The 26129-nt window shown below is 40.2% G+C and overlaps 1 protein-coding gene across 1 annotated transcript in view; it reads left to right on the top strand.

Annotated features, from left to right (window-relative positions):
* Positions 1-4936: 4936 nt before the first annotated feature.
* Positions 4937-26129, top strand: part of B3gat2 (beta-1,3-glucuronyltransferase 2) — a 71613-nt gene continuing 50420 nt past the window's right edge. The window contains exon 1 of the mRNA XM_046443000.2: positions 4937-6128. Coding sequence (XP_046298956.1) covers positions 5544-6128 — 585 coding nt within the window. The 5' untranslated portion in view covers positions 4937-5543. The remainder of the gene's footprint in view (positions 6129-26129) is intronic.

Below are 26129 nucleotides of genomic sequence, written 5' to 3'. Positions count from 1 at the left end.
GTAAATTTCAGGAGGATGTGTTCAACCCATAACACTACCATAATATTTTGCTCAAATCAGACACTTGAAGTTATTTCTAAAATAAGGGAAGTAAGAGCATCTTGGTAAGTGAATTAGATAGTACATAATAATGTATTTTATATATTTTAACTTTTTATTATGAAAAATTGAAACATGCAAAAATAAGCCTAATAACATAAGAAACCTGTTTTCATTCTGTAGTTTCAAGAATTTTCAACTAGTTGGGAGTCATGGCACATGCCTTTAATCACAATTACTTGGGAGGCTGAGGCAAGAAGATTTCCAAGTTTCCAAGTTTTTTAGCTTTGACAACTTGGTAAAACTCTGTCTCAAAAAAATAAAAGGGGGCTGGGGTTATAGCTCAGTGGCAGAGCACCCCTGGGTTCAATCCCTAGTACTGAGGAAAAAGAAATTATCAACTCGTGGTCAATTTTGTTTTGTTCCCTTCCTGTATTTTACCTTATAAACCACTTTACATTATTTAAAACACTTTCATCTACATTATCACTTTTGATTTTTCATAGCAATTGTGAAAGGTAGGCTATGTAATTTTACAGGAAATCCTATCTCTAACAAATTACTATTTGAATGTATATGCCAATTTTTATTATGAAGGGGAAAAAAAGAATGCCATACACCTTTATGCATGTTTTATTGAGGTTTTATGCATCCCAATTCATTAGTAAAAAATCATTAACCCTAACTATTATTCAAACTGACTAGATTATTTTTTGACAAAATTATTAGGACAATTACCCATTTCTGCTTTTCTAGAAACTAGTTTCTGAATAACCTTGGACCAAACCCATCCTATAAAAATATGATTTTACTAAACAAACTACCTCTAACATTCACATTTTTTCACTTAACAGCTACAAATGTCTAAAATTTTAAAGAAGGATTCCAATTTAGAACAATTTTAGGCCAAAAGTGATGCTTATAATGGGTTCAGATATATGAAAATCAACCAAATGAGCCATTTAATTTGTGGTTCGGATGTCATTTTTCTGACAGTTATCAATGGAACTGTCATGCATCTCTAGAATGTGGGGCTATAAGGATTATTTATTTTGATATAATTCTTTCATATGATTGCATCTGACATTTTGACAGAATGTATTTATGTGTGCATGCATGTGAGTATTGATTATCAATATTTTCCCATTACATTACTTGAATATAAATTAGTTCTGATCCTCATCATGACTTGATTTACATAATCACATTATTATCATAGCAATATTTACAAATACTTAATTGTGTGTAGATATTTTTTTCTTGATCTCTTTCCTGCTTGACCAAGAATACCAAGGATGTCCCAGGCTCAAATGTCAAATGGGATTACCTCAATACAGTGCCCAAAACATGCTGTAATTTTCTTGCCACAGAAGTTACAGTTGTATTACTCATGAAGGCAAACTGTAAATGTTTAGTGATTATACATGTTTTTCATCAACTCCCCAGATGGGATTTTTTTTACCTTTGTTTGAGAACAACAACTGAATACTGAAATGCACCAGCTGATGCCAGCAATCCAAGGCTTCATTAGTGCACACGAAGTAATGCTCACTTTGTTACGCAAATAATTACAGAGATTAAATGAAAATAAACAGTGAGAGGATGTGCAGACGCTCTGAAGTTAGGTTATTATTTTAATTACTCTAGTGACTTGCACCAACCTTCATTATCAGCCACAGATCAAATTTAAATTGTTTTATGTAAGAATATCATAAACTATATGGAAAAGTACTATAGCTACCCAGTGATTATGCTTATAAAATTGACACTTTATTCAAGTTCCCAATTTAAAAGTTATTTCCACTCCAGCACCTAATAAACTCACTACATATTTTTGAAGCATAATAAAATTTCCACTTAGAAGTGTTTTACCCTGGTTTTATGCTTCAAATCAGCATCCTTAGTAATACTTTTTGTATCTTTATATCTTTACTCAGATTTAATAATAAAGGATTTGGGGCCACAGTTTGAATCACTGAATGTAAAACAATATAGAATATTCAATCATTTGAAATAAATGTCACTTAGAATTATGTCATCTTTATTGTATACCCTGTATTTGGAGTAAGTTGATTTCTTCTTCTCCTATACCAACTTGGGAAGACTAACGACCCACTACAGGTGGGGACACTATATAAAGAAATTTCCAGTCTTATTTAGAATAGTTTTGTTTTGTTTTTGTTTTTTATTTCAGTACTGTTGATTGAGCCCAGCTGTGCTCTACCTTGAGCTATACCCCCAACCCTTTATTATTTTGAGACAGGGTCATGCCAAGTTACCAAGGCTGGCCTCAAACTTGCAATCCTCCTGCCTCAGCCTTCCAAGTAATTGGCATTACAGACCGATACCACTGCATCAGGCTGTTTCACTTTATAGTCATGTGTTAATTATGATTCTTGGAGAGCCCCAGGGTTAAGATATTGAAGAACTGTTACCTGTATTTATTGTCTGCCTCTGTGTAATGCCAGTTCTTCTGATAAATATTTTACCTAACATCCCAATTATCCTTACACAGTTCCCATGGAGTATACATTATTACACCCATTTTCCAGATGAGGAAATGAAAGCTTTGGGAGGTTCATTCACTTTCCAGAATTACATAAGTAGAAAGAGCCCAGCTGGGAATCAAATCCAGGCCTGCCTGATTCCATATACCTTGATGTCTCCCAGCAGAAGACTGAATGAAGCAAACCTGGATGCAAATGCTGACTAAGGATAATGGGATAAAAGGAGCCATAGTCCCTGATGCACTGGTTAAGTGTTGTATTGCATGACATCAGTGAATATTATGCACTAGCTAAAATCTCAAATTTGAGTGGTTTTCAAAGTGTTTTGCCCCTGAATAGCTTTGGATCTTGGAGAACACACAATTAGGAAACCGATTTCATGGTATAGTGGGACTGAGATCCTTACTAACAAAGGTTAGTGGTGTGTTTTAATACAACTCAGTAATCACTTGAACTTCACTCCAGCTAATACAGGCATTTCTCTTCAACCAAGTTTAAAAACTCCAACAGAATGGAAAATTCAGGAGCCTTTCGGGGAACGAGAGTAGGACTGACCTGTGCCCTACCTTCCAGCTTTTAAGGAAAGCTGGTACTGGCTTCCCCCTTCCTCCCACCATGACGTAGGCTCGCCAAGGCCAGACCAGGACAGGGTCTTCCCTGAGTTTGCCTTACATTCAGAGATGCCTTAGGCTATTCCAGAATTTGGGTAGGGATCAAATAGAGTCTTTGTTTCCAATGTTTAGGATGTATTAATCTGCAGAATTTAAACTTAGTTGTGGGTAAGTAGGGAAGTTGGGACAGAAGACTAACCTTGTGTCTTGGGGGCGGCGGGGGGGGGGGGGGGGGTGGAAAGCGTTAGCCTGAGATTTCACTCTCAGGTGTCAGAATCTAAGCGGGAAGTTACGGAAATTCGCAGATGCGCAACGCCTGATAATCCGAAGGAGAGGCAATGGTAGGGCTGGGAGAAAAGCAGCAGAAAGCCTGGAAGAGAGGAGGCAACGGAGCCAGGGGTGGGGTGGGGTCGCAATTGCCTCAGAGCTCTGCTTTGCGCCCCGAGAATGCGCAGTCGGAGGGATTTATTTGTGAACCCGAAAGAAAAGGGCAGATAACCGAGGGAAGATGGGCTCAGAAATTATTTATCTGGGACAGAGTCCTAAAGGGAGAGCTTTCCAGTTGCTTTGCAAACACCTCCCTGGGACGTGCCTGGAAGCATGGCCCCTCTTCTTTCTTCCTGGTACATTACAGCCAGCCTGGGAAGGATTCAGGTGGCAGGTCCGCTAGATAGAAGAAGTCCAAGTAAGCGCCAGTGGTTTTCTTAGTGTCTTCTGGACACTGTCATGGTTCTACATGTCACCGTACACTCTGATTCTGATGGTACTGTGTTTGTATCTAAGAAGGCAAGCCCCGCCCGACCGGGCTGTGTCCAGAGGCCCAGCGGTGAGGAAGCCACCAGCTATACTCAGGAGACCCACGTTCTATTTCCACTTGATCATTTGTGACTAGCCTCGAAGGAATTCCTTCAATTCTCCAGCCTGAGCTTCCCCATCCAAAAAAATGAAGGTACTTCTACTTCCCAGGCCTCCTTGGATCATTGGGAGGAGTCAATCGCAATAATTCCGGTGATAGCAGACTGTTTGGGGCTATGGCTCCAAATTATTGGGGGAAATTTAGTTAAACATTCTCAGCAGGAGTTTTATGAATCTTCCTCCCCTCACGCCTCCCTCCTCCCCCCCCCCCACACACACTCCTCAAAGATCTAGCTGCGGTCAAAAATCTTTTGGATGGTTTCTTTCTTATGGGCTACTTCATATATCAAACACCTAAGTGCGGCACCCCTCCATCTCCGTGGGCTCCTACCGATAGCAGCCTTTTCGGTGAACGCTTTCCATCCCCGACCCAACGTTCCGCACACTAATCCCGCAGCTGTGGAGCCAGGAAAGAGATCCCGTTGCTCTCTCCCGCCTTTCTCCTACTCTTATTCCCCAGCCTAGGTCTCCCGAGTTTCCTACACGTGAATGGATTTTTCTGCTGATCTCCAAAGACCTTGCAGTATTTCAGAAAGCTGAGAGCGCGCGGAGATCAGAGAACCAGCATCACCCCTGCCCGGAGAGGTCATGCAGCCCCGCAGGGACCCTCCTCCTGCTCCCCTTTTGGCTGTGTAGCTGCTGCCTCCCGAGCTAGCTCTCGGGGCCGTCAGCATCAGACCCCGCAGAGAGCCAGAGGCCCCCTCCCCACTTCCCTCTCTCGCAGCCCCTCTCCGCCAGTAGCAGCGCTGCTGTCTTCCCACAGGAGGACTGGGAGGACGCTGGAGTCTGCAGCGCCCCCGCCCCCTCGCTTTTTCTTTCTTTCCTTGCTTTGGGATCTTGCTGCCGGAGCCGGGAGAGGTTCTGAGAAGAAAAGAGCAAGGGACAGCTGCGGCGCGGGAACAGAGCTGGGGGCACGACATCCGCGGTGTCTCCTCTGGGTTCCAGCCAACCGGGCCCGCAACGTGAGGAAGAAAATCTCCCTGCACCTTCCGCCCACCCTCGAAGGAGTATCAGAGAGCGTTTCCGAAGCCCGCTGTAGGAGCCCCTGTGCCCGCAGCGCCGTGGGACTAGAGTAGCGAGGCAACCCGGGTGCCGGCTCCAGGCTTCCACTCTTCGGAGAGAGCACAGTGGGGATCACTGCCTTCCCTCACTGGGCACAACTCTGGGGCCAGCAGCGCGCGGCTGGACCAAGTACCGCTTCCCGCCGACTCACCCAGAGTGAAGGGACAGCCCCTGCCCTCCTGCCCGCTTCCACTTCTTGTAGTGCTACCTTCCCCAGCACCTGCGAGGATCCCCGACGCCCAGGTGGCGAGCCCTTTGGCTCTCGATCCCTGCAGCGCCCCTGGCCCGATGAAAAGCGCGCCGGTTGCATTTCCTTGAGTGCGGGAGCCAGCTGGCGTCCTAGCCGAGCACTGGGGTCCGCCGGCTCGTCCCCCTCTGGGGTGTCGCAGAGAACCGGGAAGTGCGCACCATGAAGTCCGTGCTGTTCAGTCGCTTTTTCATCCTCCTGCCCTGGATCCTAATTGTCATCATCATGCTCGACGTGGACACGCGCAGGCCTGCGCCCCCCCTTACTCCGCGCCCCTACTTCTCTCCCTATCCAGTGGGCCGCGGGGGCGTCAGACTCCCGCTCCGCAGAGGTAGCTCCGGGCGCGGTGCCGAGAAGCGCAACGAGTCTCGGCCGCAACCGGAGCCGCGGCTGCCCACCATCTATGCCATCACGCCCACCTACAGCCGCCCGGTGCAAAAAGCCGAGCTGACCCGGCTGGCCAACACATTCCGCCAGGTGGCGCAGCTGCACTGGATCCTGGTAGAGGATGCTGCGGCGCGCAGCGAACTGGTGAGCCGCTTCCTGGCGCGGGCCGGGCTGCCCAACACGCACCTGCATGTGCCCACGCCGCGGCGCTATAAACGGCCAGGGTTGCCGCGCGCCACGGAGCAGCGCAACGCGGGCCTAGCCTGGCTGCGGCAGAGGCATCAGCACCAGCGCGCGCAGCCAGGTGTGCTCTTCTTCGCAGACGACGACAACACCTACAGTCTGGAGCTCTTCCAGGAGGTAGCGCCGGCCTGCCCCCACTGGAGGGCAAGGGCGGGAGGGGCCTCGGGTCCAGCTGGGCTGGCGTCTCACGTCCCCTCGCGCTTTGCCTGCACTTTTGAGTTCTCAGTTCTGCGTGCGCGCATTGGGAACTCAGCGTGGAGCAGCTCCACGCAGGCAGTTTGCAGCCACCGCTGACATTGGGGCAGTGGGGTGAAGCGGGTGAAAGGACCTTGTGGCCCAGGGAGACAAAGTCTGCCCTGGAGCTTTGTTGTCCCAAGACTGGGCCACAGAAATAGCACAGGTAATTTGCAGGGACCCGGCTCTGGCCAGCTTGAGGGGGGAGCTCATATCTGGAGGTAGGCTTGGTGTACTTCAGGCTTTTCAAAGCATACAGGTGTGATTCCGAATCAAGCCCATATGGAGGAAAGTGGAGATAACTCGAAAATCAGCCCAGAAGCAAATCTCTCTCATACAGCTCCCAGGTGCAGAAATGGTTGTTAGTGAAACACTGACTTCAATGAGGGTCCTTCCTCTCTCTCTTCCTTGTACTCCACAAAAGTCTTTTTCTGCCCATGATGATGAACCCTTTTCTAGGAAGCCTTTCTGGCAAATGAGTTGAGATTGTTCTGCCCTGCAGTTATCTTTTTGCAGCCCAAAATATCATCTAGCCTGACTGGTGCCCTTTTCACAACATTTCTTCCTTTAAGGCCTCTGGCTTGGCGAGTTAACAGGCTCCCTTTGCACTAGGCCATTGCTTCCAGGTGCTCCCTGAAATTCTGAGCGCAGCTGGGCGCCCTTCCTGCCGACAAGGCGTGTATGTTCTTTGGAAAGCCACAAGCATGTACAAGCAGCAGGCATGGGATTCAAACAGGTGTTGTTAAAGGCTGGTATTTTGCAGTGGGCTTGTGTGTAGTCTGCAAAGAGACTGAGTTGCATGACTTTATCAGTTTTCTTCTTCTCAGTACACAGTTACAGCTGGCCAAAACCTTGATGTCTTTGATATCCTTTGGGACTGTTACCATCCTCCACCTGAAATTCCTTCATATCTTGCCTAGGAAAGACTCCCCCAATACCCCTTCCTCCCCTCTTGTCAATTGGACATTTCCAAAACTGTGTGAGAATAATAATGAAGTGATAAAATAATTTGTATGACTAGTAATCTAATACCTAACTGCCCCACCCCATTTTCATCCCAATCTCTATTGGCTTTCTTAACTTCTGGACAGTTACTCTGTACTCCGATTGTTTAATTATTATGTGGCTTTCAAAAAATTTTTTCTTAATTGCTACCTTCATTTCCATTTATCCTCACCTTCATGAATAAAAGGAGCATCTTTTCTGGACATCATTTCACTTCATGGCTTGTTTTCCATTGTTTCTCCAGAGAAATAAGCTTTCGAATGTATTGTCTTCATTATATCCATGATTAGAAAGATGATCTGATGCTTTTAAAGTTAGGTTCTTATTTTAAGTTGGGCTGTTTATGTGCTCTTTGCTCCAAGAGTGGTCTCAGTAAAATAATGCATATCACTATTAACATTTGAGGAGCTGGATTGTCAAGGGAAAATAATTGTATTTATCCCGGTTTTTAGTCTGTTGGCATGAGGTGTTGCATGAGTGGAAAAGTTGGCACATACTAGACAGTGAAACATTTGGAACAGTCTTTCTTTAATGCTCACCATGCTAAAAGGGAGGCTTGTTAGTGGGGGATATTATGTAGGAGGAAAATCCAGTAGGATTTTCCATCAGCTCATGGAGAGATAAAAAGAAAAGGAAAGAGTAGGGAGAAAAAAATAGTATTGGCAAAGAGGAAATTATAAAGAGAAATTATGCAAAACTTTTAAGACTAAAATTTTGTACAATTGGAAGTAATAAGATAATAAAATAAATGTATCTTAAGAACATGCACAACTATTTATGAAGAGTTGTCAACAATACATATCAAAAGGTTTGTTGTCCTTAAGTATAATATGCATCAAACACTTAAATTCTAAGTTCTATATCTCCTGGACATTTTTCCCAGACATTAATTTTTATAACTTACAGTACATTTCTGGACCATGACTTCCAGCTCCCTTTCCCCTAGCTGTAAGATTAGGACTCTATGTAAGTTCATGTTGAACACATAGTTTCCTTGTTACAACTTTTTACCTTGCATGCAAGTACCATTGAACTTGATCAGTGGAATGTATGTGTCCTTAGTCTTGTGCATTTTTCAGAATCTGGAGGTTTTTGATTTTCCTTTTTTTTTTTTTTTTTTTTTTGAACTCTTAGTTTCATTAATGGAATGACCTCCTATGCACCCATTCTGGAATTAATGATTCTATGTGTACTATGGTATAAACACTATTTTCTTGTAGAAAAGATAGGACCAGAAAAAAAAAATTGATAACTGCAGCTATTTGGGAAGGGAAAGATGCTGATCAGGGATACTATAGGGCTGAGGCATATATCTCAGCCCTTTATATTGTTCATACTCACAGAGTTTAGTTTTTAAGTCATTCACAGGAAGGAAAGAATGTCCCAAGTCAGGCTTCATCTTTTATTCATAATGCTTCTCATTTCCATGGTTGATGTTAGAGTAGATAAGATAAAAGGAGGAAAATGAACCAGGTACAAATTAACTCACTAAGGATTGGCTGCAAATGAAGGAAAGTAAAGGATGAAAGGTCTCCAAATTGAATTACACACGCAACAGGCAATCTGTAGTCAATTATTCCTCTATAGTAACTGGAATAGTTGAAATAGTGCTTTTTTCCTCCCATAAAGCTAATTTTCAGCCTCCCTTTTTAACTGAGCTCTGCTGCCAGGAAAGAAATATTTGCATTGAACAATCCTATGTTAACAACCAAATCCATTCGCAAATGAAGTCAAGTGTGAGTTGTAGCCACAAAAACTTCCGCTGGAGAAGGAGGTAGTAGGGTTTTATCAGGTTTCAAGGTTTCTCAACTACTCTGGTCCTTCCTGTGGCATTGATAGGGTTTTGCACTAGGGATCACTGGTAATCTGGCCTGCCTGTGCATCCTATTGATCTAGCTCCCTGAAAAAGCTTATTTGCAAAGGATTTAAGCTGCTTTAATAAAAGCCACAACAACAAGTAATTGTGACTTTAGCTGGTCATATTTTCAATAACATTATTGATCAGATTTCTGTTCTTCACTAGAAAACCTTCAAAGCTTTCCTAAGTTTAAAGTGGATGCTTTTCAGGTGAAGTTAGTTTCACCTTTGGAAATCAATTGAAAGGTTAAAAAGCACTTTCCAAGCAAGGAAAAAAAATATCTTTAATGAGATGAGACTGGAAGACAAGCCAAGTTAATGAGACTGTATCTTGAAGATGTATCTGGAAAGCAGTGAACTAAAGAAGCCTCTTGTTTATGTTTCATATTGGGTGCTCTTATGCTGTCTGTGTGCTAGGAAGATGCTGGAGTTGAGGTTTAATTCTGTCTTGCTGAAGGAAAGTAAAACATAAGAGTGGTTTCTTCCCCATAGTAAGTGCTGAACTATTTCCCCACTCTTGCATGCAATTTACTAGAGCCATAATCCAAAGAATATTAGAGTTTACAATGCTTGACATTTCCTAAGATAGATACTGTTTCTTGAAAGAGTTGATACAGTTACTTAGTTTAGGGTAATTATCTTCTTAAAGTGAAAAATCCTGGAAGATTGTCTTAGGTTTAGCCTAAAAGACTAACTTAAATGTACCCCTTATATTTTATTTCTTCTCCTCTGAAAGCATATTAACAGTCATGCCATGGGTCTGGTAGAATGTGAGAATTTTGTAAAACTTAGACTATAAATATTACATCTATAGATTTTCTTTGCTCTCCCTGAATGTATATTGCTGGAATTATGGTTCATTTTTGATAGTTTTCTTTGGAAACCAGCAGTTTTCATTTGGATTTTGATATTTTAATGGGCCAGAAATAACAATTTGGGTTTAAAAGACACTCTCCATTCTGCCTCTTCCTATTGTCTTTGTTCATCATTCTTCCTTCAACCTACTTTTCACTGATTATTCTCTCATGAATAGACATGAAGACATGTCCAGATTATTATTTGCTGTGATGGATGGTGTGTCTTTTAAAGGTTTAGGCTGCTGTTGTGGCTTCTTGGAAGCTGTAGCAGTGGGCTCCATTTTCTTCTGTCTACTCCACTTGCTTCTAAATCACAGACTGGTAAATTTTCTCTTGTGTGAACAGTAATAGAATAGTAATTGCTTTTAAGGCATGCTGCAAAAGCAAAATAGAAGAGCCAAAGTCAACGGTCTTATTTATTAACTATTCCAGGTGGAATTCAAGTAGTGTTTTCTTTTCCCCCCACAGAATTCAATAATGTTCAGATATGTCTATTCAGACCTTTTGGACTCTGGAATATTTGTTCAGTCTATTTAGATAGCACACTATTGTGTGTTTGATTCACAATGCTAGTGAAGCATGAAATGTAAGTTTTGGGTGGTTCTCAAATTCTCCCCCCAAACATAGGTAAAATTGTTATACCAGTTCATAGGTAAGTAGGTTGGTTTAGAATTGATTTCCAATTTGCAGAAATACAACCATGCCTGGTAACTCTTGCATATGAGTTTAAATAATGCCAAAAATATCCCCTACTCAGATACAAGCAAATTATAGTTAACATCAATTGAGCACTTGTATGGGGGAGAAACCACTCTTATGTTTTACATATATTAGGCTCACCACACCCACTGCATGATAGGTGCTTATCATGTTCCTTTTGAGTCTCCCAGAGTAATACTTGAGTTTGAGCACAGTTCTTTGCTGAGTACATGAGGTTTAAACGAATGCAACCTGACTGTGAAATAGTGTTTATGACTGTACAATAAATCAATATCCCCATTTATTTTTTATTTTTTTAGATGTAGTTGGACACAATACCTTTATTTTTATGTGGTGCTGAGGATAGATAGAACCCAGGGCCTTGCACGGTGCGAGGCAAGCATTCTACCGCTGAGCCATAACCCCTGCCCCTCAATATTCCCATTTTTAACTGAAGTTCCATGAAATAACTAGAAAAGGTAGTGAATCTGTTATGTCAGAGACGGAGTTTGAAACCCAAGTGCCCTGATTCCAGAGTCCACCTTGCTGACTGTCCTGAGGGGCTCTTGTTTGACATGCACAGTCAGAAGGAAAGTTGCCATTGTAATATACACAGCATTTGATTAGCAGGAATCTTCTGATAGTGTTGCTGTCTTCTGCCTTACTTGAACCCAGATTTTTCTTCTTGGCTTATATCATTAAATCAATTTTCTCTCTTGACTTTTCTATGTACGTATGTATGTATTTATTTATGGTGGTACTGGGGATTGAATCTAGGGACTCATCCATGCTAGGCATTTCATTCCCACCGAGCTACACCCAGCCTCATTTTTTCTTTTACTGTTAATTATTTTAAATCGACAAAATTGTATACATTTGTGTTGTACGGTATGATGTTTTGATATATGTATACATTTGTTACCCCACATATTTTTTTTTGTGGTGAGACTATTTATAGCAATTTTCAATTATACGGTATGAGGTTACTAAACCTTATCACTATATTATACAGTAGATACCCTGAATTTATTTATTTTTTTTGACTAACTGAAATTTCTATCCTTTCACCAACATCTTCTCAACCCCGCCACCTCCTGCCTCCCACCCAGTAACATTTGATCTTAGTAAAAAATTTTTTCCTTGTTCACATCTCTAACTTATAGACCATTTGGGTTTTAGATTGTATTGTCAAATCAAGTGAAAATTGCCAAAGAGGTAATTATGATTTCTAAAACTGTTTCCTTGTGGATAGGTAACCAATTTCTACAAGAAGATAAATGTTAATTTTTTTCCTCAGCTTATATGTTGATATCAAAAACTCTACTTGGCATCTGTCCTTGTAGAAGAAATGGCATTGAATGGAAAAAAAACTTTTCAGGGTAAGAATGGAGAGAATATATTGAACAATTCAATATATTGAATTATTTCAAGGGGCACAGTGGCTTACTCCTGAGGCAGAGGATGGTTGCTAGAAGTCTGAGCAGAAGCTGATGTGGCACCTGATGGGCATTCCCACCTAAGGCTGAGGCAGAACCTCTAGGGGAATTTGGGAGTGCCTGTGGGGTCCTCAGTTCCCCACACAGTGTGCTCATTGTGTTGGTTGCCACCAGGCCACAGTCACCTCACTGTTCCCATGCTGATAGGAGGTTTGTTAATTTTCTTGTCTGATTTCTTCTTGCATTAGGAATTTCGCTGGGTTAAAAAAATTGAATAAATCATTGGCTAAGTCTTGTATGCTAAAAACCAAAAAACAAACAAACAAAACCTTACAGACAGCTGTGCTGAAGGGGGCCATCTTGTTCTCTACCAAAACATCCGGTTGTTTGGTCCTCTCCCAAAATAACTGAAACCTCAATAGTTCTTTAATACCATCCATAAGTGGAAAGAATTTTAAACAAAATATCCATCCCATGCTGAATCAGACCATACAGAACCAGACTGCTGTCCCCTCTGCTGCAGACACATAATGCATCATGTCCTTGTGGGGACAGGTTCTGAGAACTGTTATTAAGCAACTGTTATCATGGGAGCATCGTTAGAGTGAATTCACACAAACCTAGATGGTAGGCCCATCACTCAAGGCTTCCTGATGATAAAATCAAGATGTGGCAAATATGAGATGTGACACTGCTGCTCTGAAGCACAACAAGTTGTAATAAACATAGAGTACACTCTAAAATAACAAAAGGTATGGTATGGTAAATTCATAAACCAGTAACATAGTTGTCTACTGTCATCAGTTACTATGTACAGCACATAATTGTATGTGCTATATCTTTACACAATTGGCAATACAGTAGGTTGATTACCCCAGCATCACCACAAACCACAAGTAATAATACATTGTGCTCCCTACTGCAGTGGATGTTGAAAGGTGATGGGCATTTTTCAGCCTTATAGGACCATCTTATAGGACCATCATCACATGTGGTGTTCCTTGTTGATGAAATGTCATCATGTAGGACATGGGTTATATTTATAAATTGTACCTTCATTTCTCTAATGAAAGCTGAGCGTGCTAAATGCTTACCATTCTCCATTATCTGATATCTTAGTAATCTAGAAGAATTACATCTTAGCATAAATGATATCATTCTGTGAGATCCCTTCTACCTACCTGAGTTTAAATGTTATCACATTTAGAAGATATTTGAATATAATGAGTCAGTGTGTCTTCTATACCTTGTGACACATCTTAATTGGGCACTGTTGAGAGCCACAGCCAAGGGGCCCCAGCAAACTTCCAGCTGCCGGCTGATGATTGGCTCACGGCGGCCCCAGCAACATCTAGCTGATTGGCTCCTCTGCGGTGATGCTCATTGGGCTGTTTCCCTGCCCTTTCAGACCACGGAGCTGCTCATTGGGGGACTTTTTTGGCTCCGCCCACGTGACCTAGCCAATCGGCCTCAAGAGCAGGAGGATTGTGGGAGGTGGAGAGAGGCTTGTGTTGAAGAGAGAGGCTTGTTTGCTGGTGGTGGCAGTTGGGACTCTGAGGATTTTTCCTGAGAGGCTGTTTTGTTTGGCGTGTGTGGTTCTAAAAATAAAGTTAGTTTCTTTTGACAAGTGGCTCCTGATTGTGCCCAGCGGGACTGTGGCAGGGCACTGTTAATTAATTGGGCTCAGTTAAGGCACAAGGTCCTTCAGCTGTGGACAGTGCATCCCAGAGCCCATTGGTTCCATGTCTAAATTTAATACATACCCTACTGTCACTGTATCTTGAGACAAATACTGGTACCCCGATGGAGTTGGCAGTGGTCAGAGCTGTAGGGAAGTGACATTTGAGTCAAGTGAGTGGTGAAAGAGGGGTGGGTGGAGGACTCTCAAGAGAGAGGGGGCCACATGTGAACCTGAGAAAACAGGATATATGGACTGTCCAGGGACCTAAAAGATATCCTTGATGACCAAAGGCCGGGATGATGAGAGGCTGAGGTGGAGGGAAGTGGTCAGCCACCTTTCCGTTTCCTCTATGGAAAGTGGGATTATCTCCACCAATGAAGAAAATAAGTCTTCACTTTCTTGGGTGGGCATTTAAATGATGCACATTAGACTCTTGTTCCCGGATACTGCCATGTCCTTATGTAAATCTGTGAATTTGAAAATGTATGTAGCAGTGTAAAGGGCATATTTTCTATTTTGTTTTTTGTATTTGTTTTTCAGAATACTTGTTAGGCAAATCTTTGGCATTTTAGTTTTTCAACAGAGCTTGGATAATATAGGTAGCAAATTGGTAGAAAACCTATTTTTTAAATAGATAAATATTTGTATAATTAGATAAACCAAGAAAGTAGTACTGTAGTCTTGAGTTTTTGTTGTTGTTGTTTTGTTTTTTTGTTTTGTTTTGTTTGTTTTTTTTGTACCAGGGATTGAACCCAGGGGCACATAAACACTGATCCACATCCCCAGCCCTTTTATTAATTTTTCTTGTTTTGTTTTGTTTTAAGACAGGGTGTTGGTAAATTGCTTAAGGCCTCACTAAGTTGCTGAGACTGACTTTGAACTTGCAGTCCTCCTGTCTCAGCCTCCCAACCTGCTGGAATTACAGACATGGACTATTGTACCCAGCAATTTGTGGATTCTTTATAGCACCTAACATCACCTTAAATAATAATCTCAGTTTTCATCGTTTTTTCCACTAGAGTACAAGGATGGGAATTTTTTCTTGTTTGCTACTTTATTTTTAGTGTCCACAGCCTTGCCTAACATATATAGTAAATGTTTATTGAATGAATTATAAGATTTAGAAGCTGAAGAAATTTATTGCAGAAAAAGTTAGTCCCAGAAAATAATCCTGAATAGAGAATGTCATTCAAATAATAGTTTTGAAAGCTATGTTAAGATTAACAGTTCTTTCAATAGTAGCTTAAAGATTTCTGGGTGTGATGGTACACACCTGTAATCTCAGTGACTGGGAGGCTGAGGTAGGAGGATCTCAAGTTCAAGGCCAGCCCGGAAATTTAGTGAGACATTGTCTCAAAAGATAAAAAGGGCTGGAGATATACCTCAATGGTAGAGCACTTCTAGGTTCAATCCCCGGTATAAAAAGAAATGTGGCTTCTACTCTTTAAAAGAGTTTTCACGCTGAAGAAGGGTGGGGATGGGTGCATGAATATTTATGTAGGTAGCAAGGCAACCTTGTTAATAGCCATTATGGGGGGAAGGTATATCAGGGTAGTTGTGAGCCAGTTGAGGGATGTACAGGTAAATGCACTGTCTCAGTTGTCTAGTGGCCTCTAAACACTCCTGTCATCTGGGCACATCCCTGGAGGCACGGTGAGAGGAGGAAGTAGAAGTACTTGACTCTCCCTGATGTGGACCTGCCTCAGCTGGGTATCTACTTATACCATTGGGTGTTGACTAGAGCGATTAGAGTTAACTAGGGCTTGTCCAAGGATCTTGGGAGAAAGTGAAATGTGAAAGTGAAGCAGACATTTGGAGTTGAGAGGACATGAAGTGTGTTCTGTGGGTTTTGAGTTCTGAGACTCAAACGATGTGAAGGCTAGGAAGCTGGCTTACTGGTAAGCTCCAAGCAGGATGTTAAACTTCACACAGGTCCTGGGTGTGAATTTAGTTGTTGTGTAGTCCCAGAACCTAGCACAGATGCAGGGCATACTCATTACATGATAGATTGATGCATTCATTTGTACCAGAAATAATTAAGAGATAATATGTGACCAAGCAGAGGGCAGCTAAATAGAGAGAAATGAGATTTTTTAAAGCATCTGATTGGAAGCAGTTGTTTGATCTTTAAGGCCCTTTCCTGGAGTGGGAAGAATCCCTTTAGCTTTGCCTTGAGCTTCTTCCCATCCCACCTTTTCCTGGGAGACTGAGCCTCTCATTGGCCTTCTGCTGACTGGAGCTTACCAGATGCTCCAGTAACCTTGCTCCTTTTTACAAACACTGCATAAATTTTCCTAAGTAGACATTTTAAAGCCTACTTCCTGCCATAGGGAGGACATAGCAGTTGAAGTTTTCAGAGTGTGCGCTTGCACATCCTCCACAGTGTCTCCTGGTGGTCCTCACCTGTGAATGCTGAGGCTGCTCACTGCTCTTTCTTCACAGACCCTGCACCCTTCAGGTTTGTTTCAGGTAAAAACTGATGCAGTCGTCCTAACATTTTCTGTTTGCATAACTCCTAACAGAATTTTGTAAAAGTAGTTTTACACCTTCTGGTATATTTTCAAATTTTAAAAATCATTTTAAATATTTGCAAAGCATATGATTTCCAGTATATTATAAATATTGACATTTGCAAATAAACTCACATATATCTAGTAGATTCTATAACTACCATTAAGAATGTGATACCCATAATCATTCATTTAATAAATATACTTTTCAATGGAATTTGGGGTTTTTTTTTTTTCTTGTGCTAGGGATGGAACCCAGGACCTTGAGCATGCTATGCAAGTGCTCTATCAGTGAGCTACATCCCCAGCCCCTAATTTGAAAATGTTATGTTGCTCTTTTCTCTGTTTTTACCCTCAGAATTTTACTGTAGCTTAATTTAGTTCAAGATCATTTATTGATCCTCCTATTACTCATATCTGCAATGACAAAGAGTTCAGAGAGTCACAGCACTTTTAGAAAGTATAAGTACCACCAGTCTTTGTCTTAAAAACACTTTGGGACTGACTTTAATGTTAAGTCAGTAGTAGTAAACAATTAATCAAAACAACATAAATGCTAGAGTTGGACATTAACTATTAAGCATAAGAACTATATATAGGAAATTGGCTTAGTGACATAGAGGGAACATTTTTTGTTGATTTACATATTCTGTATTCATTGATAAATATTACAAATTGCTAGAAAGAGAGAGGGTTTAGTGTGAATTCTGTTCCTATTAGGTTAACTTTGTTTACATAAAGCAAGATGAAAGCTGCATCTTATAGCAATGTTCCTCAAGTTTTTGAAATTTTTAAGCCAACAATCAGATGATCTCTCAGCAGTGATCTATTGATAACATTCAATTCTGTTGAATGCAAATAATTGGACACCTCTTGTCTCCCCAAAGGATTTATTACCCATTCATTAGAGGTATTGATTTTCTTAATGAAGACAGCAATATATCTAATTACCTTTGTTTCGTGCCCTGGAGGTTTTACTATGGTGAGACACTGTATTTAATACAATTCTGTTGGGTGAGACAAAGGCCCTTCAAAGAATAGAGAGGGACAATCAGAGCAGCTCTGGCTCTGGGAGGGCAGAACCTGCCACCCTCGAAGCAGGTCAGTATTAGGAAAGCAAACATGGGATTGTTGAGGGTCCACTAATTGATCTCCTTTAAGCCTGCTGCATCCACATAGTCCATGGAGAGTCTATGTATATATCCAGGGACTACCCAGCCTGAAAACTGATGTTTGGGTAGATGCTAAATGAAGAACTGGAAGATGTGGTCTTCAGGCCTGGTTGAGCCAAAGATCACCCCCCAAGACCTCAGGGGAACTAATATTTTCTGACTTTTTTTTAAACTCATTTCTTGGTCCCTACCCTTGGTGTCAGATGGGTACACTACTGTCTTCCAAACAAGGAAAAGCTTTGGTGTTCAGCTTCTTCACAGGGCAAATACACATGTATAGGGTCATTGTGAGAATTATATGAGGTGATAGGTGGGTAAATAGGGTAACTTCCCTATTCATTTGGACATCTTCTCTCAAGTCAGTGGTCCCAGAGCTGTGGAGAGACTCCAGCAGACAGGATGTCACAAAGCCACCTAACTGCTGTGGCTGCACTAATCCTGACCGTCTTAGTGGCCCCAAGGCACTGCTCTGTTGGTTGATGAAAATGAGAATGTAAGTCTTGTCCATATGTGGACTGGTTGTTCATCATCTAAATAAACTTGGCATCACAATATGAAAATGCAGGTGTCACTTTTAAAGGTCAGATGACAGTTTGGGGATATTTTGGTAACTTTGAAAAGTTCCTCAGCTACATCTGTTCACATGCAAAAGTACTCGGAACATCCTTTAGAAGCCTTTTCTGTCTGGGGAGCTGCAGTCTTGCTCTGTAGGAACACTCTGTTACATGGGGCTGATGAGCTGGTAGTTAGGGCTTATCCCTTATTCATTTTTATTAAAGAAAAAGGAAAAAAACAAATTTACTTGGTAGTGGACCCAGGGGGACTCTACTGCTGACCTATGTCCCCTTTTTGAGGTACAGCCCTTTTTGTTTATTGAGACAGGGTCTAAGTTGCCCAGACTGTCCTTGAACTTGTGACCCTCCTGCCTCAGCTTCCAGGATCACTAGTATTACAGGTATGCCTGGATGAAAATAATTTCTTACAATTTTCATTGCTCTTTAATACATTTCACTATTTGCCTATCACCTTTCCTTCCTGTTGTACATACTGATAAGACAATTTTTATGGGTTTTGTCTTTTTCTGATCTTGTTTTACCTCTTTATTTTAGGATTTAAGAAACAAATAGGTTACAAGTTGGGTTAAACCATGTTTCTTCCTATGGGCAGTGATTTGGGGTTTTACAGCAACCCATGGGGTTCCTCTGAGAATCAGTTGATTGTCCTATAGATCAAATATAGGTGCTCATGTGTTTGGCTCTTGTAAATCCAGTGAAATATAAAAATACATTCAGTTGGGCTTGGTGGTGCATGCCTGTAATCCCAGCTACTCAGGAGACTGAGGCAGGAGGATCACAAGTTCAAGGCCAGCCTGGGCAGTTTAGTAAGACCCTGGCTTAAAATACAAGGACCAGGGATGTAGCTCAGTGGTAAAGCACTTGCCTAGCATGTACAAGGGCCTAGGTTTAACCACTAGTGCCACAAAAAAAACAAAACAAACATCCACATGCCTATTCTATTTTGTTGTTACATCTTTTCCCCCTAAACATGAAGGGCAATAAGGAGAAATAAAAGTTGAGTATTCTTGTTTTTTTTTTTTTTTTAATTGTTTTGATGATCTTTACATTTGCCATTTACTTTTACCCTAGTAACCTCTAATGAGGTAAAGTATACTTTTGCCACTGTAATCTAACCTGGGAACCTCTAATCTACTCTTTAACTCTCTGAGACTATTCTGGGTACTTTACATAAGTGGAATCATATGATATTATCCTTTTGTGTCTGGATTTTTTCCTGTAGAAGACTGTCATCCCAGTTCACTCATATTGTAGCATGCATCAGAACTGTATTCCCTTTTGAGGCTGAATGCTATCCATTTTATGTATGGACCACACATTGCTTATCCATTCATCCCTCGATGGGTACTCAGATTGCTTTCACATTTTTTGCTATTGTGAAATGTGCTTTCACATTTTTGCTATTGCTATAATGCTGATCTGATGATTGTTGTACACATATCTGCTTGAATACCTGTTTTAAATTCTTTGGAGCATAAACACAAAATTGGAATTGCTAGATCCTGTTGTAATTCTATGTATCATTTTTTTGAGGACCTGCCATGCTTTTATCCACAGCAACAACAACTGTCTTACATTTCCACTTAGCACACAGGGTTATAATTTCTCCACATTCTAGCCAATGTTGTTTTAGATACTAGTCCTCAAAAAATGTGAAGTGAAATCTCTCACCTAAAGTGAAAAGTGTGTCATCTCATCATAGGTTTGCATTTCCCTAATGATTGGTGATATTAAGCATCTTTTCATGTGCTTCTGGCCACTTGGAGAACTCTCTATTCAAATTCTTTTGCCCATTTTTAATTGAGTTGTTTTTTGTTGTTATTGAATGTGGGTTGGGTTAAACCATGTTTTTTCCTTTGGGCAGTAATTTGGGGGTTTTTATATGTTCTGATTATTAATCCTGTATCAGATTTGTGATTTATAAATATTTTCTCACATTTCAAGGGAGGCCTTTTTATTATACTGATCATGTCCTTTAATGAACAAGTTTTTCAATTTGATGTTGATTTTTTTTTTCTTTTGTGTTTTTGGTATCATATCCAAGAAATGTCAAATTCAATGTCACTTTTTCTTCTAATATTCATAGTTTGAGTTCCTTTTTACAAGGCGTTAGGAATTCAACTAATTCAGCTCCATCCTTTTGCATGTGTGTATCTAATTTTTCACAGCAGCATTTTCTGAAGAGACTGTTCTTTACTCATTGAATGATCTCAGTGAAAATGAATGATTTTGCCAAGAATTATTTGAGAGTTTATTTCTGAGTTCTTTATTCTATTCCATTGGTTTATATGTCTGTCTTTACTGGTACATGCTGTTTTGGTTAATGTAGCTTTGTAGTAAGATTTGAAATCAGGAAGTATGAGTCCTCCAATTTTGTTCTTTTCCAAGTTTGTTTTGGCCCTTTAGGGTTCCTTGAGATTCCATATGAATTTTAGGATATCTTTCTTTCTGTAAACCAGTCATGTGGATTTTAATAGGGATTGTATGGAATCTAGAGATTGCTTTGAGTATAATTGACATATTAATTTTAAGTCTTCTAATCTACAAAATGTTCCCTTTATTATTGTCTTTAACTTCTTTCAATAATATTCTATTTTCAGCCTATCAATTTTTTCTTCCTTGGTTAACTTTATTTTTAAGTATTTTTAAGCTTTTTGATGCTATCTGATAGGTTTTAATCACTGTTCCCTGTCTGAAAAATATCATCTACTACTAATATAACTAAAAAGTCCAGGACTGAGAGAAATTTTAGGTATACACAATATAAATAGATCTTAAAAATATGTATGGCATAGAAAAATGGAAAAATATTTTGGTGTTGTTATGTACATTTAAAATATTGTATACAAAGCTACTCAGGAGGCTGAAGCAGGAGGACTGCAGATTTAAGGCCAGTTGGGGCAATTTAGCAAGACCTTGTCTCCAAAACAAACAAATAAGACTGGGGGTGTAGCTGAATGGTAGTCTGCCTAGCATATGTGAAGCCTTGGGTTTAATCTCCAGCACTGCAAAATAACAGCAAAAAACAAACAACCCCCCACACAAACCTGCACTCAGTGTTTCACATTTTACAAAAACATTCTCAAAAATAACTCAGGGTTTTCTAAATGATGTTTTATAGAACATTGTGTCTGGTGAGATGTTTCCAAGCATGATTTTATTTCTTTATTGGTTCCTTTTAGTTATACAAAACATTAGTATTCATTTGACATAATTATGAAAGCATGGAATATTTGCTATGTTTCCCCTTCTTCTCTCCCGCCTCCCCCTTTTCCCTTTCCTCTACTGATCTTTGTGCTACTAATAGTTTTTTTTAATTAGTATCTTGTGGTATACATAATGGTGATTCACTGTGTTTATTCATATATGTTCATAGATAAGTTAGCTCAGATTCAATCCACTGTTCTTCCCTTATTCTGTTCCTCCTCTCTCCCCCTAAATCCCCTTCCTATATGCCACTGATCTTTCTTCTATTTGATGAAATTCTCCCCTCCTTTTTTTTCTCCACCACTTCCCTAGTCTAGACTACCTTCTGAATATTAGAGAAAACATCCAACCTTGATTTTTTTGTGTCTGGCTTATTTCACTTAGCATGATAGCCTTCAGTTCCATCCATTTGCCAGCAAATGCCATAATTTCATTCTCCTTATGGCTGAGTAGCATTCCATCATGTGTGTATACCACATTTTCTTTATCCATTCATCTGTTGAAGGGCACCTAGGTTGGTTCAGTAGCTTGGCTTTCGTGAATTGTGCTGCTATAAACATTGATGTGGCTGCCCCCCATCACTATTGTATGTTGATTTTGTATCTTATAGATATATAGCAAGGAGTGGGAAGGCTGGGTTGTATGATGGTTTCATTCTTAGGGTTTTGAGGAATCTCCATACTGCTTTCCAGAGTGATTGAACGAATTTGCAGTCCCACCAACAATGTATGAATGTAGCCTTTTCCCCACATCCTCATCAATATTCACTATTATTTTTATTCTTGATTGCCATTCTGACTAGAGGGAGAAATCTCAATGTAGTTTTGATTTACATTTCCCTAATTGTTAGATATGTTGAATATTATTTCATATATTTGTGGACCACTTGTATTTCAAGAAGTGTCCATTTAGTTCTTTTGCTTGTTTATTAATTAGGTTATTTGTTTTGTTTTTGGGTGTTTCATTTTTTTTGAGTTCTTATATATTCTGGATATTAATGCCCTGTCTAAGGTACAGGTAGTAAAGATTTTCTCCCATTCTGTAGGCACTCTCTTCACACACTCAGTAGTTTCCTTTGCTGCACAGAAGCTTTTTAATTTGATGCCATCCCACTTATTGATTTTTGGGTTTATTTCTTGTTCTTTAGGAGTCTTAGTAAGGAAGTTGGTCTCTATGCTGACATGTTGGAGTGTTGAGCCTACATTTTGTTCTAGCAGTTGCAGTTTCTAGTCCAATTCCTAGGTCTTTGATCCACTTATATTGACTTTTGTATAGGGTGTGAGACAGAGGTCACATTTCATTCTTCTACATCGTGTGTATACCACATTTTCTTTATCCATTCATCTGTTGAAGGGCACCTATTTGTTAAAAAGGCATCTTTTGTCCAACACATGTTTTTGGCATTTTTGTTTAGTATCAGATAACTGTATTTATGTGGGTTTGTCTCCGTGTCTTCTAATCTACTCCACTGGTCCTCGTGTCTGTTTTGGTGCTAGTACCATGCTGTTTTTGTTAGTATTTCTCTGTAGCATAATTTGAGTATTGGTATTGTGATACCCCCAACAGTTCTTTTTGCTCAGTATTATCTAAGCATGATTTTAAATGCCTTGATTCTTATTGATGTTCATCTTCAGGGCTGTCCCCAAATAGGCATTAAAGATTAAACTTCTGAAACATGAAGGAAGGGGACACTTTATTCCAGGCCTGGGACTATAAATTTTACTTGGTGTAGATTTTTCTAGAAGGATGTATTTTCTTTCTTGAACATCTAAGAAAAAAGTTCCTATTAATTTCTTGATAATCAGTCCCAATATCTAAACCAAGGTTAGCATCTCCCTGTCTCTGAGCAGCATGTGAGGAAGGTGATGGTGAAGCTAATGACAGTGATGACAGGGAACACTAATATGGAACTTGTTTGCCTCATTTAGTTTTCAAAACAACCCTGTAAGATGGGACAGTGATTATGTCCCCATTTGTATATATGGAACAAGCATAGAGAGCCTGTCTGCCATGCCCAGGGCCACAGCAAATAGTGGGAGGCTGAGCTTTGAATGTAAGGAGGCAGATTCACAGACTCAACTTTTTACTTTACCTTTTCTATATTGTCTATCTCTAATTCTAATTAATTGATTTTGGTATAATTTGATTTTTTTTCTTTTTTTCATTTTTATTTTTTTGGTATCAGGGACTGAGCCCAGGAACACTAAACCACTGAGCCACATCCCCAGGCCTTTATTTTTTTATTTTGTGACAGGATCTTTCTAAGTTGTTTAGAGCCTTGCTAAGTTGCTGAGGCTGGTTTGAACTTGGTAATCTTCCTACTTCAGTCTCCTGAGTTGCTGGAATTACAGGTGTGCAACATCATGCCCAGTGGGTTTTCTTATTTTTGTTTTTTTTATTTCGAGTGTGATTTGAAAATACAAACCTAATTTCTCTTAATTGAAATGTATTGATTTGCTTTATATTCCAGTATATGGTTGTTATTCGTGCATGTTCCATGTATACTTAAAAGAACATTTATTCTATAGTTGTTGGATACGGTATTCCACATATGTCAGTTTGGTTGGGTGCTCTTTAAAATTATTTTGTCCCTGCTGATATTTAGTCTGTGTGCTCTATCAATCGTAAAGGTTCTGACTACAACTGTGAATTCTTCTCTTGCTTCTTTTAGACCTATCTAGCCTTTGTTTCACTTACTTTAAAGCTATGTTGTTTGGAGCACACACATTTAGATTTGATAGTTTTTCTTGACCAATTGATCTTTTGTCATTATGAAATATCCTCCACTATCTCTGGTGACCTTATTGTTTTAAAAGCTATTTTGTCTGACATTAATATAGCCACAAGAGCTTTCACAATAGCTTTGTCTGTTGTATCATTTCCCATAAAACCTTTTGCTTTTTTAAAAAAATTTTTAATGTTGTAGATGGACATAATACCTTTGCTTTATGTATTTATTTTTATGTGGCGCTGAGGATCAAACCCAGTGCCTCACATGTGCTAGGCAAGTACTCTACACTGAGCCACAACCCCAGCCCCAAACCTTTTGCTTTTATCCTATGCTTTTAAAGTGTGACTGTTGTAAATAGTATATAGTTGGTTCTTGTTTATCCATTTTGCTTTTCTGATACTCTTCTTCTTAATCTGTAAACAAACCCTTATTTAAATAATCCCTGCTGTGAGTCTTGTATCAAGTAAACAGCCCCAGAGTTTTGTTGTTGTTAATTGAGCTCTCTGATTTTATATTTTAATTTTTGACATAGGTAAAGATTGGCATGATAATTTTGTCAAATAACTTTCTACTGAAGATATAAAGAGTCTACTTACTGCTCTAGGAAAAGCTCTATCAAATTTGGAAATTTTTACCTTTCTAAATATTTTCTGGAGTTGTTTAATTACATCTATAATCTTTGAGGGACACTCCCTATTCTTTTACTCACTTGTAGTATATCATAACTATATTTTCCACCAGGAGAACCTGAGAACTTCTTTCATTCTCTTAAAGTATAGAGCTTGTCATTCTTCCCAGTTCCTACCTTCTGTCAGCCCCATCCTGTGCAGTTTCCTCCTGTTCTGTTTACTTTCTTTCACCCTTATCTGCAGGCACCTACTTTCATATGCATGCAGTACATTATTTTATTTGTACATGCCCTTGTGATATGCATAGTGTTTCATGTGTAGTATTTTAAGTGCACATAAATAACATCATAGACTTTTTCTATTTTTCCATGCTGTACCATGTTTTTAAGGTCTATTTATATTGCTATGTGTACTGCTAATATGCTGCTTCTAACAGTGGACTTTTTCAAATTAGAACTCTTATAAATGCGCTATGTATTTGGGAAATTAGAATTTGCCACATAGTGCTTCTTTGTATTCAGTACCATGGTTCTCTAGAGCTTTATTAATTGGTGAAAAAAATTAAACTCCAATACTGTTCCCAGAGCCTATTTAACCAAAGCCTACCAGAATGGAAATCTGCCACTTTCTGGAGAATCAGGTAAATGCAAATCTTACATGAAGATGACCCGTCCCTCCAGCTCCTAAACTAACGCCCTGGGAACAATGTCCCTGCTGCTCCTGCCCCTCCACAGCTTAGGTACTTGTCTTTATTAGATGCCTTGGGTTTATTTTCATAAAATCCTGCTACATTTCCCCCAGTACAGCAGTTAAAGGTTTCATGGCCCTGCACCAAACTAACAGCTCAGAATAGCTACATCCCAGGTAGCTATTGTCAGTGAGCTTCACTTTGGGCTGCAGTGTAAAGAATTCTATAAATTGTTGAGACTTCTGGTCCAGCAAAATGGCAAGTGCTACAAATAGGAAGTCTTTGGCCACAAGTTACAAAACCCCAACTAGGATTATCTTAAACAATAAACACATGTATTATCTCACTCTATTGGGAAAAAAAAAATCAGTGTTAGCTCCTGTGGAAACAGGCAAACTGAATTCTGAGAGGCTTGATGCAATGATTGCTTATTGATTAGTCCCCACAAGTTTGCTTGGGGCTGGCAACTCTCCTGGGCATAGTTGATTCCTCAGATATCCCAGTGCTTCCATCTGGTCACTGCACCATATGTGGCACCTGGCTGGACTAGCAAGGGAAGAGAGGTGGTGGATCACTCAGGTTATTCTAAGGACCAGGCTTGGAATGGCCTTTTGACTTCTGCTCATGTTCCACTACCAGAAATCAGTCTTCAGTCATGTGAGCCCTTTCTAACTACAAAGGATGCTGAGGCACCAAGTCTTCATGTGAGCTTTGAAAGAGGACAAGCTGTGATGAACAGTGAGCCATGTTCTCAACAGGAAATCCAGAGCTGTAGAGCAATTTTAGGGCTGGCTGACCTCATAATTCAGTAGTGTCATCAAGTCCTGGAGTTTGTCC

This window comes from Marmota monax, unplaced genomic scaffold (genome assembly GCF_021218885.2).
Source record: "Marmota monax isolate L192 unplaced genomic scaffold, Marmota_monax_Labrador192_F-V1.1 WCK01_AAM20220418_F8-fsc00091, whole genome shotgun sequence".
NCBI lineage: Eukaryota > Metazoa > Chordata > Mammalia > Rodentia > Sciuridae > Marmota > Marmota monax.
This window is presented reverse-complemented; position numbering and strand designations above follow the sequence as displayed.